The sequence below is a fragment of the Lactuca serriola genome, chromosome 8 (genome assembly GCF_051521515.1).
Source record: "Lactuca serriola cultivar US96UC23 chromosome 8, Lser_US96UC23_V15, whole genome shotgun sequence".
Classification (NCBI taxonomy): domain Eukaryota; kingdom Viridiplantae; phylum Streptophyta; class Magnoliopsida; order Asterales; family Asteraceae; genus Lactuca; species Lactuca serriola.
This window is the reverse complement of record NC_136415.1, coordinates 219,799,084-219,811,618: the sequence shown is the minus strand read 5'-3', so window position 1 is coordinate 219,811,618 and position 12,535 is coordinate 219,799,084. Positions and strand designations below refer to the sequence as shown.

The following is a 12,535-nucleotide window of genomic DNA, read 5'->3' as shown; positions in this document are numbered from 1 at the left end:
TTTGTAACTCGTTCTTGTTCTTTCTGTATCAAGTAAAATTGAAACATAGACACCCATATATTACTTATCATACAATACCAACTACCAAGGGGATGTTTCTTTTTTGATTTCCTCATTAAGTCCACTCCTGTATATGGATAAGGTAGCTGAATGGGTAAATGTTGTCTTCCTGGATAAAGTGCAGGCTGTAAACATAAGTTTTTCCTTTTTTTCTTTTCTAGACCAAATCAACCATCTGAATCTGAATGATACTAAATTACCATTTTACCCTTATAATCTTTAATGTGCCTTTTGCCCTGTTTTGTCGATATTTAGGTAGTTTTGTTTGAGGGTTGGATGCTTGGTTTCAAGCCTCTTCCTGCTCAAGTGGTCAAAGTTGTCGATCCACAGGTCAACACACATCCAGATATTCATGTGTTTATGTTATTGCTTCTTCGAATCATTTATTTTCTGAAAATTCAATTGTAGTTAGAAATAGTGAACGAAAACCTAGAAGCTTATTATGATGAATGGAACAAGTTAATAAAGTCATGGATTATCATCAAAATTAAAGACCGAAGTTGTGTATGCCAATGGCGTTTACAGGTTTGATATCCTGTTTGATTGGTTTTTTATAGGCTTTATGATTTATATAATTTGTGAATTTGTAAAATCATTTCTAACTCTGTATTTTGAAAGTTTTTTTAATCAGATGTTGCACCTATTAGTTCGTCCCTTCTCTTGGGTGGGTTTCTAGGGCAATGAATTTGACTATGGTTACTTCAATCTTAATCTTATTTGACTTTAATATTAATCTTATTTAATCTTAATCATGAATTCGACTTTAATCTTAATCTTATTGCAGAGAGCTGTGTTAAAACGAAATATCTATTTTGGTGGGTGGGAATTGAAATATCTATTTGGGTGGGTTTCTAGGGCAATGAAACCCTTGGGTTGACTGAGGGAACTCGATGGATTCAGCAAGAAGTTGGCTACATAACTTTCAACCTAGGGAAAGGTTGAGATCAAATACTAGAAGGAGGGATTCACTAAGTGATGGTGAATATTCAAATAACCCAACCATGGATTAAGATGCCTCAAATATAATAGATTTCTAGAAAAAAAAAGTAAATGAATACATGCGTTTACAAAGGCACAAATGGGAGTTGAAGATTTTGAACTACTCACAATGATTGGAAATGGGGCATTTGGTGAGGTTAGAATCTACAGGGAGAAGACAACAGCCACTGTATACGCCATGAAAAATCTTAAGAAATAAGAAATGTTACAAAGAGGTCAAGTATGTAATTTTCCATTCATAAAAGCTGATATCTCTTCATTAATACTTTTCAACATTCTTTAAATTCATTAAACCGATTTTTAGGTTAAACATGTAAAAGCCGAAAGCAATCTCCTTGCTGAGGTGGACAGCAATTGCATAGTGAAACTATATTGTTCTTTTCAAGACAATGAGTATCTGTATCTGATAACATTGCTCATGAGAAAAGATACCTTAACCGAAGATGAAGTAAGATTTTATGTTGCAGAAACAGTTTTAGCAATCGAATCCATCTGTAAACATAATTATGTACATAGGTATCTGTTATATTTTTTATAAGCTTGATTCTTGTTTTGTTTTGTTATCAAATAATAATATTTTTATTACCTTTTTTTTGTTATATACAAGATTTTAACAACACAGAGACATCAAGCTGGATAATTTGTTTCTTCATATATAGGGACATTTGAGATTATCATATTTTGGACTGTGTAAACCGTTAGATTGTAGTACACTGGAAGAGACGGATTTCGCCACAGGGGATCATGTCTCCAATTCAACAGGTGAGGGCCATTCTGCTGTTCCTAAACGCACACAACAAGAATAATTGCAGCATTGTCAGAAAAATAGGACTCTTGTAAGCATTTTTAGATGTTCTGTCACATAGATATTTTCTTTAATACCATACCACTTATATTATTAATAAATATAAAATTGTAAATTGTTGGGGGATTGCAGGCTTATTCGACTGTTGGGAGTCCTGATTATATTGCTTGCGAGGTTGTACCGAAGAATGACCATTCATTGGAATGTGACTGATTAGTACTTAGTAGAAGTCTTTTTTTTTAAATTAAATTTAATTACATTTTCATTTAAAATATAAAATATGATTATTTGATTGTTATTATTTTTCAGGTGGTCTCTTGGTGCTATTATATATAACATGTACCCTTCATAAGCAAACGATCATTACAAAGTAACTGATATGGTTTTGTGTCAAAGGGCATAGTATACCTGATCCATCAAACAAAAGGACAACAACGAATCAACAAAAACCATCAGAACCGTGCCACGCACGGGCCTATTTCCTAGTTATTTTGTAAATATGTAACTTGTTTATTTTTCATTATATCTTTGACATAAACATTTTTTTTCGTATATGTATATTTCACCGATTATGGGCAACTCAAAGAGCTTCTCGATTCACATGGCTGGTTACTAATTACTATATAAAATATCTTATATGTTTCAATAAATAAATAAATAATCATTTATTTTATTCTTCTTTATTTTATGTTTAATTTTTAAGTCATCTTTTTTAAGGAGACGGCATGGGCCACCTTACTTTCGGGGAAAACATAATAGCGGCTTCTGGTGCAGGAGCCGCCTCTGCAATCACCACAAATCCATTGTGGGTCATAAAGACACGACTCCAAGTATGTTACTTTTTTTAGTTTTATTTTTATTTTTTTAATAAACGATCTTAAATTAATAACATCATACTTTTATTATAAATAAAAAAATAAAGTACATTGTTATTATCAGTAAAAAAATTGCAGTTCTGTTACTTCTATATTAAGTTGTGTACATCATGCATTAAAAGTTCTACATGTTCTTTAAGTAATTTTGATCTTATGTTTTTTCAAGTTGTCAGATCATACAACTACTAACGATCTTAGCCCTGGGACACTCGCAATCACCTCTTCAATGTCTAAAGTTCTTGCCTCATTAATGACCTACCCACATGAGGTGACTTCACTTCACCATGGTTGTTTCAGCCAGGGTACAGAAAAATACTTCAGAAGATTTAAATTAAAGTGGCCAGAAGGTGTGGTTTCTAGGGATAGTATTAGAACAGTGCGGTCTCTTTGATGAACTGTAAATCCTACAAAGAAGTTATTTTTGTTCATCATTGTCACCATTTGATTATTCTATTTTAAATTGGTATTTTGGAAGTGTCTTACTGTTTCACTATGCAGCTGTGTTAGTGGGTCTAGAAACTGAAACCATAATAGCTGTGTTGAACAAGCTTTCAAAGCCCAAGCTCCCTAAAGAGATGATCGATTTCATTCATGCTTCAACATCCAATTATGGAAAAGTAAAGCTTGTACTGAAAAAGAATCGTTACCTAGTTAAATCTCCTTTCCCAGAGGCAAGACTGCTTATTCTGTTAAATCGTTACCTAGTTAAATCGTTACCTGGTAGACAATTGTCTTTTTCTTTTTCTTTTTCTTTTCTTATTTGTTTTATTTTCTGTGGTTTAATCTCAGTAGAAACAACTTTGGTGGAGGTTCTAATCATGTGGACAAGCCTACAAGGGACAATTGGTCTCAACATGCCAAAGCACATGATAATTTTTAAACCAAGATAAATTCTTGAAATCAAGGCCTTTATAAGCAATGTAACTTAAAGTTGTTTAATTGCATCATTAATCAACTTCAATTTTCAGAATCTTGATTTGGATCAAATAGTCTCTGAACACTACCAGTCATCTTGCACACTACCATTATCAACCTTCATGTTTCCACCTGTCAATCCAGCTAGCATTTCAGGACATGATGACATAAGTTTTAAGGTAAGTAACTCAAATCATTAAACTTTTGATCTTTGCTAGTTCTATGGTGGACTCTAATTTTATGCCTAACTTTTAAAATTGGTTCAGCAAGGACTTTGTCTTGAAGCTTCGAATCATTTGAAAATAATGATGGACATGCTCATTTCAATATCAAATGATCTACTCGACAATGTGGACCTGAATTCAGAACAAATAGAGAAGCTTCGCCAAGATAGGTATCTCCTTCTTTTTCTGCCTTCTGAAAATAAAAATGCAGTCTTATAATCATTTTTTTTAAATACAATTACTGAGAATTTTAGTACTTTTAGTAGCATTTTAAAAAGAAGAACCAATAAGCAGCAGGTTGGTTTGGTCGGTTTTTATCAAAAGAATCTACAAATTAATAACATAGTTCCACTGAGTTTCTTAGAATTTTGTAACGAACTAACGATTACAAAATTGATAAACAATATTCATGGAAGCTATATGATTTTCTTCGAAAACTTGGAATTATCTCTAGTTTTTTTAAATTTAGGTTTTCAGCTGTAAGTTTGATGAATTTGAAATCTTATATCATATCACTTCTCTTTCTTTGTTCATCTGTAGATTTAAGAAAGCTGTTTTTTTAGGTGCAGATTGCTCAATTCTGGAATTTTATATAATGGTTTGCATGAGGAGGTTGGAAACCAAAGGACAGGAGTTGTATAAATTGTCATGCCTTTCAAGATCTATTGGAGATAGAGATGTTGGGGAGTTCATTATTCCAGATCCTCATGTCAAACAAGTGAAGGTTAGTTTAGTAATTAAACTCAATTTATCCCTCTTTTTATTAACAATTTTTATTTATTCATGATCTTCAGCTATCTTCTGCTGGTGGGCAACTTGTAATTTCAAGTGATGGAGTCGCAGATTGGCTCCGGAATCAGCAGCAGCACAAATTGTCAAAGTACGGAAACAAAAAAATGTCAAATTTGTAATAAAATATTATCCAATGGATTCTATTTTTTGTATATGATATTTTGTATGACATTAAATTTTATGAAATGGATTATACTTTTTGTATATGATATTTTATTTTCTATTATGAGACATTAAATGCAAATTTAATTTGAAAATTAGTAAATCTAAAAAAAAAAATTTAGACATTAAAAATTATGATACGCAAAAATGTGTGTCATTTTCATTTATGACATGGCCTTTCTTGACAGAGGCTTTCTTGATACACATTGCGTGTCATTAACACACGTGTCGTAAGGTTACGACATGCGAATGCGTGTCATCTTCCTTTATGACATGACCTTCCTTGATACAAATTGCGTGTCGTAAACGCGCGTCGTAACTGCGCGTCGTAAATGAGCGTCGTAAATGCGGGTCGTCTCTCTTTATGACAGGGTCTTCCTTGACACACATTTGCGCGTCGTCTGAGCCTTTTACGACGCGCAATGAGCGTCGTAAAAGACTGTTTTTCTAGTAGTGGGTGTGACATGTTTAATAAACGGATTGGCAGGTTGGCGGGTTAGCGAGTTGAAAAACTCAACCCAAACCCATTTATTTACTGTCGTGTTGCAGGTCGTGTCACGGTGCGTGTCAAGAATTGTCAACATTAATTAAACCATATATTATATTTAATTTTATTCATGAGCAACACGCGGTAAATGCCATTGAGACAATTGGAGTTATAGAATTTTAAAAGATGACTACATTATCATATAACTCAAAACAATTAATATGTATACCAACTTATTATAAAATTTATTATATACAAACAAAAACGTCATCGGTATATTTAAAAAACATATATTTATAAAGATTTCAAATATATTATTATATTCTACGCAATGCATTGATATACGCATAGTTTAACTTAAAAGTCAATAGAATATCTCTTTTGGAAGCATCCATATTTCCCTTTTCATAATTGATCATATCCTCTATTTTTTCACTCAACTCGATGTGGGATGGTTCTTTGTTAACCAACACTTAGGTGTTGTTTGTTTTTTTTTTTTTAAAATATCTTCAAACCTCTTATTGTTGCGCGGCGCAGCACATGAGCAACACTTTTCATCTCGCAGTTGTTTGTCTTTTAGAAGTCTTCTGAGTCAAAAACATCTGCACGTGCTCTGTTTGGCGCAACATTTGTACTGCCTCTTCCAACATCTTCTTCTTGTTTTTTTTATTGCTGAAATTTTGATTATATGTTGTTAAAATTTTATTTCACATTTTTTTTTCGTTTATTCTTGTTGAATTTATTTTTTGTTTTTTTTATATTCAATAATGATAATTTCTTGATGAAATATCATTATTTTTTTACTAAAATATCTTTATTTTTTGTTAAAATATCATTATTTTTTACTGAAATATCATTAATTTTTACCAAGATGTTATACATTATTAAATTTTACGTATTAAAAAGCTTTTTCAATTTATAAAATTAGTTTATTTTAATTTTTTAATATCTGCAGCAGTATATAGATGTTAAAAAAACAAACACGTTTCTTATTAAAGTCTGCAGCCGTTTGGTCCACCTCTTCTACTGCAGAGGGTTGCAGAGGTAGTCTTTAGACTTCATGAATTATTGCTTCAGAAAATCAAACATAACATTATTTTTTATTTCTTCTTTGCATTTGGTAAGTCATTTCTTTTTCCTGCTTTAACTTTTAACTAACTTATAAATATTTTCCCATTTTAAATTCAGTTAATCATTTTCATTGACAAATTAAAATGATTTTTAATTTTTATGCCTACAAACCTTTCTATCCAATAAAATTATGACAAATGTTATCATCCCATGTTTTTTTAACTAACTCATTAAGGTTATATTATAAATATATCAAATAAATAAAATTGAATGGTGATTTGTTATAATTTTAGTTGCAGAAATAATTATAGACATCAAAGGTAGGAGGTAATTTAATTTCTATTTTCATTTGATAGTGTATTATCTGTTGTCGTATCAAATTATTAATCAATTATCAACACAATATGCTTCAAATTGTATTTTTATAAATTAGTTATCTCAAGTACTTTAAGTACTTAGCTACCACTCGATATAAAGCAAACTATAACAAATATTTATGTACTTTTAAGTACTTAGCTAATTATATATGTTAGGCAAAGTAGTCACGAGTTTGGATGCTTTGTATGTGCTATGTTAAATCAAAATGCTTTAGCAATATAGTTACCAAACCAAACAGAAAAAACAAAACTGGACCAAAAGAACTAGAATCTGAACCGAACAAAGGTTCTAAAAAACCACAAGACCGGACTAGTTATTTTGACCATTTTACTGACCTATTATATAGATGGTCACAAGTGTCTCTAACAAAAAGAATTCATGAATCATCCACTTCTACTTATTCATACAACAATCATTAGACCACGACTTAACATAATCTCTGGAATATTCCATTTCACTTACCCACTATTAAGTTGCAAAAAAGATTACCTACGTTAGCATGAGTAAGACGTGACATGTCTCCTCACTCAAATATTGCTCATAACCCTTTTATTCATTTTTGAGTAAATTACACAAATGGTCCCTATGGTTTGGGTTAATTGGCATGTTTGGTCTCTAACTTGTTTTTTTTAACTCGGAAGGTCCTTACAGTTTGTTTTTGTTGCGCGCTTGGTCATGTCTTACCTAAAAAGACTATTTCGTCATTGATTTTTTAATTTATTTAAATAAACACACACCGACCCCACTTTCACCTCACCTTACCTTACCTTACCTACCTCACCTTATTTAAATAAATTAAAAAATCAAAGGCAAAATAGCCTTTTTAAGTAAGACCGAGACAAAACGCAACAAAAACAAACTTTATTGACCTTCCGAGTTAAAAAATAAGTTAGGGACCAAACGTGCAAATTACCACAAACCATAAGGACCATTTGTTCATTTTTATACCATAAAGGATACCATATGTAATCATTCTATATACATGTCTTACATCCATTACCCTATTTACCAGCCATTGCTTTGTAGTTTGCACGGTTCTTGATAGATTATCATATTCTAATACTACATATGATTTTCCAAGAATGTCTGTATCATATCTTCTTGTGTATTATGTTTTTGGTTAAGATCTTCCAATAAACTTTGAATTTTCCATTAAAATTTGAAGTAATTAGATGACAAAAATCATCAAATATGATTACTATTTTGTAATATTTTTGATGGAAGGCTAATTAAACTAATAAAGGATGACACCCTTTTCATTTGAAGGAAAGACATACATAATACGTTATTTCTCTTTCACATGGTTTTTGTCCTTGCAAACATAATAAATTCAGTCTTAGTCTTCATCGTTTTCCTAGCCTTAACTAGACGGGACCATCTTACTCCAAACCGAACAACCCACCTTTGATCACGAAGGCTCAACCTCCACTTCTTTTCTAATAGTGAAAAAAATAAATAAATTCACGTATGATGAACTTTTACCATTTTCACTTTTTAACACTTGGTTTATATTTAATGATCCAAAAGTTAATCACACTTCTTTAAAAAAAATGTTGTTAATACTTAAGACTTTAGTATAATTTAAATGAAAGATATAACTTACACAAAAAACAACAAAAACATACCCAAACATTGGAACTTACCATTATATATCTTCCCTACCCTTATATACATAACATAACTACAAAGAAAAATAATGGAGGGAGAGGAACCATTTAATCGACTCACGTAAAATTACAAAATACACCTTGCACACAAAGGTACGTGTTTGTCACAAGAATCATCTTTATTGTATATAGATAGAGAAAATCACAAAAATGAACAAAATGAAAGGAGGACTTCAAAAAAAATATCAACTTTTTAACTTTTTTCCAACAAAATTACCACATATTTTGTAAAATGGAACTTTGAATGATCTATTGCCACATAAAATAAATCTTACAAAACCTTTTTTTCACCAAAAAAAAAAGTCCTTTTTCTTTAAGATTTTAATGAGATTTTGTAGCCAACCCATTGCGAAATATGTGGTAATTTCGTGTAAAGAGTAAAAAAGGTAGTAATTCAATTCAAAACTTCTAGCCATTTTGTTCATTTTTCTTTTCGTGATTTTCTTTTATGAATATGATCTTACAATGATTCTTTCAAGATGAGGAATCACTCTTAGCCTGAGAAACACCACTCGAGGGATTGCTTTGAGCTTGAGAAGTCTGACTCGAAGATGACTCGGTGTAGAAAACAACATCATTACCTTCATTATCAACAAACAATTGTAAAGATCGAGGCATCGGAGGCATATTCACATCCAAAACCCCTTCAAGAATTTGTTCAACTTGACTCATTGCAGGACGACTTTCTTCATCATCTTGTATACACCAACAAGCAACTTTACAAAGTTTCATAACTTCTTCAACATTCGCTTCCCCATTCAATTTAGGATCTAATAATCCAAGAACATCATCATGACCCCCTATAAGAACATTCGCCGCATGCATGGGAAAAAACTTTCTAGAATGTTCCGAATTACGCACCCCACTTATCAACTCAAAAACCATCATTCCATAGCTATAAACATCCGCTTTCATTGTAATGGCAACTCCCGATAACCATTCGGGTGCTAAATACCCTCGTGTCCCCCTCATTGTTGTCAAAACCCTACTAAAATCCCTCCCCACAAGCTTCGCAAGACCAAAATCCGCAACTTTTGGACACAAATCATTGTCTAAAAGAATGTTTTCGGGTTTTATATCACAATGAATGATACAATCGCGACATTTCTCATGAAGATAAACCAACCCTCGAGCTATTCCTAGAGCAATTTGAAACCTTGTTTTCCAATTAAGACACTTTTCGTCTTTAAAAAGATGCGCGTCTAGAGATCCATTTGGCATGTAATCGTAGACCAATAGTTTATAACTACCTTCCGAACAAAACCCACAAAGACGTACAAGATTCACATGTTGAATTGTCCCGATTGTACTCACTTCGGTTCTAAACTGCTTTTCTCCTTGACTAACACTTTCCAGCTTTTTGACTGCCACGTCACTGTTATCTGCAGACAGTGTACCTTTGAAAACCGAACCGAATCCACCACCTCCGAGTTTTTCCGAGAAATTTTTTGTTGCGGTTTGTAAATCGCGATACACAAACGAAATCAACGACCCCTCAACCGATGTTTTCCCGGGATTTTTCATTTTTCTTCTATAAATTAAAAATAAAACCAAACCCAAGATAAAGACAACAACTACAATAGACCCAACAACCCCACCGATGATAACCGCATTGTTTTTCTTGTTACTAGGAAGATCTTTCGAAGCGACTTTGACATAAATCATCACCTCGTTGCTATTTTCTGTAAGATCCAAGAGTTCTCCATTCCAAATCGAACATGCGTTGTTCTCATAAGAGTATGCGTTACAAGAACAGCTATTCAAACATGTGTTCTTGCATTCGGATGAGCTTGAAAGAGGTAAAGAAGTCGAATTCGGTGGCTTTCGAGCGATTGAAGATGAAATTTCGAGAAACCCGTATTTTTCCGATGTTCTTCCGCATTGTACGACTGTTTTTCTCACACACCCACCTGAAAAATCGCTCAGATCCCAATCGGATTGTGATCGGGGATTGAAACCTGTTAAGCAATTGCAAAATGGTAAACCACTTTGTCTACATGATCCAAATGCGCCACAAAAGTCGTAAACTTCACATTGTGTTCTTGGTTGAGACCAAAAGAGATTCCATTGTTGGGTTGCGTTTAGCCATGATAATTGCCTAATTTGACCAGAAACATCCATTACGAATCTTGATATGATTGAAGGGTTATACAAAGAGTAAGTGAAATAACTTTCGTTTATGTTTGAAACGTAGCTGAAATTGTAGATGTAATTCGATCTCATTTCAGGAACTCCGCTAAAGATTCGGCCATTCCATGGTCCACTCGTCCAATATTGTGTTGTTCTGTTCCATTTAATCAAATACTGCTTCTCAATTGGATCAAGCTCTAAAGAAAACAATCCTTCTGCTGGATCTTCCATGCTTTTCCATGATGTTAAAAGCTGTTTTCTTCCTGTTATGTTATTGTACGAAATTCTAGCACCAGGTAACCAAGTATTAGCTGGAAAATCGAAGCTTTGCCAAATGGGTTCAGTTGAGTTTGACCCATTTCGCAATACGAAGTTTCCATCATCGAGAAGAACAGCAATTACAGAATTCGAATTGGAAGAAGAAGAAGAAGAAGAAGAGGAAGAAGAATTGAGTCCTGTTGACCAAATTGGGGATTTTGACTCGTTTAACAAAACTAAGTTACCTTCAATGATTTTCAATTCAGATGTGAATCTATCGGAAACAGGTGTTTCTCTGTTTGCTACCCAAGCGATAGTTCTTGTGGTAACTTTTTTGTACCATATACCTATGTAATAGTTTGAAGAATTACCTGCTTTGAAGAACCCCAATTCAAAATTTTCATCTTTCGAGCTGATTGTTTGATCGCCGGAAATAGATTGATTTGCAGTGATTGTGTCGGCTCCAGATGACAGAGAAACGATGAGAGAGAAAGAGAGTAATAGCAGAAACCCCATTAACGAACTGTTTGTGAAGGACATCGATGGAGAATTTGGAGAAGATGAGGAGTCGAGAAATGTGAAAGCATCTAAAGGATTTCTGGGTTTATACAAAAATTGAAGTTTGTAATGTGTTCATATGGATGTTTTTGAACCTATATATCAAAATATTTAAATAATATAAAAGGAAAACCAGAAACTAATACAAAAATTGAACTAAAACAAATTATTAAATCATATTAAAATAATAAATATATCAAAAAAATCAAGTAAAATTTAATATGTACATTAAAGTTGATATTACATGATAGACTAAGTTACAAGAACGGTCCTTGTGTGTGTATTTTTCTTATTGTTTACAATTTTGGGAGCTAAAGTTTCAATTTTACAATTTTGTTCCTACTTTGGTTTTTCCATTCAATTTCAGGACCTTTTCAGAAGGTTTATCCACTAAGTTGTGCATTTTGTTGCATATAAAATTATTTTTGAATTTTCTTACTGCAATTCTTTATTTTTAACACATGCTATATTGGTGTCTAAATCTTCATCTTGCCCAATATCTTTAATTTCATTCTAATATTTGAACTTCTAATTGTAGTTGTGGATGAGCATCAAGATCGACACAAAATATTTACAAGATGATTTTTTATTGACAATATCTTCTGTTTTGTCCAAACATAATCTGAATTATCCATCTTGTTGGGTAGAATTTACTATATCAAACGAAGCAGATGGAAAGTTCGAAATCTGATCTTTTTTGTTATGTATGAGTTTTTTCGTTTTTTTCTTTATGTGATATGTTATGTATCCTATATTAAAACGGATAACCATTCTACGCCAAAGTGTGTATTTTGTTGGCTTTACAATCAAAGTATTACTTTTGGTAGATATTTGTATATTTATATACTATGCAACCCACTATTAAGCAAACCAAATTAACATTGAAATAAAGGTAAGTATAATGTTTCATTTTCACTTCACATGATAGAGGTTTACTTTCATGTTTATGAAAACTAAGCATACAATCGACATAGTTTGTTTGACCATCCATGTATTGCCTATATGGGTACTTTGTAAATGTAACACCATGGTGTATTCTAACTAAAAATATTGTAATCATATTGAAAACACGAAACAATAGAAAACTCATTTTTCATGTAAAAATAAAGATAAAAATACCAATCATTGTGTACTTGGACATCATGAAAAAATTA

General features: G+C 32.3%; 1 protein-coding gene and 1 pseudogene across 2 annotated transcripts; one reads left to right on the top strand and one right to left on the bottom strand.

The window, feature by feature from the left end:
* The first annotated feature begins 267 nt into the window (after positions 1–267).
* Positions 268–2,162, top strand: LOC145069369 (uncharacterized; annotated as a pseudogene). Its single transcript, XR_013689464.1, has 2 exons — positions 268–1,279; positions 1,364–2,162. The product of XR_013689464.1 is annotated as an uncharacterized LOC145069369 (transcript).
* A 6,228-nt stretch (positions 2,163–8,390) lies between these two features.
* LOC145065983 (G-type lectin S-receptor-like serine/threonine-protein kinase At2g19130) lies at positions 8,391–11,469 on the bottom strand. The gene has a single exon (XM_079013121.1). It carries the CDS (start codon positions 11,361–11,363, stop codon positions 8,910–8,912), a length of 2,454 nt encoding a protein of 817 aa, XP_078869247.1. The 5' UTR covers positions 11,364–11,469; the 3' UTR covers positions 8,391–8,909.
* Positions 11,470–12,535: the final 1,066 nt, after the last annotated feature.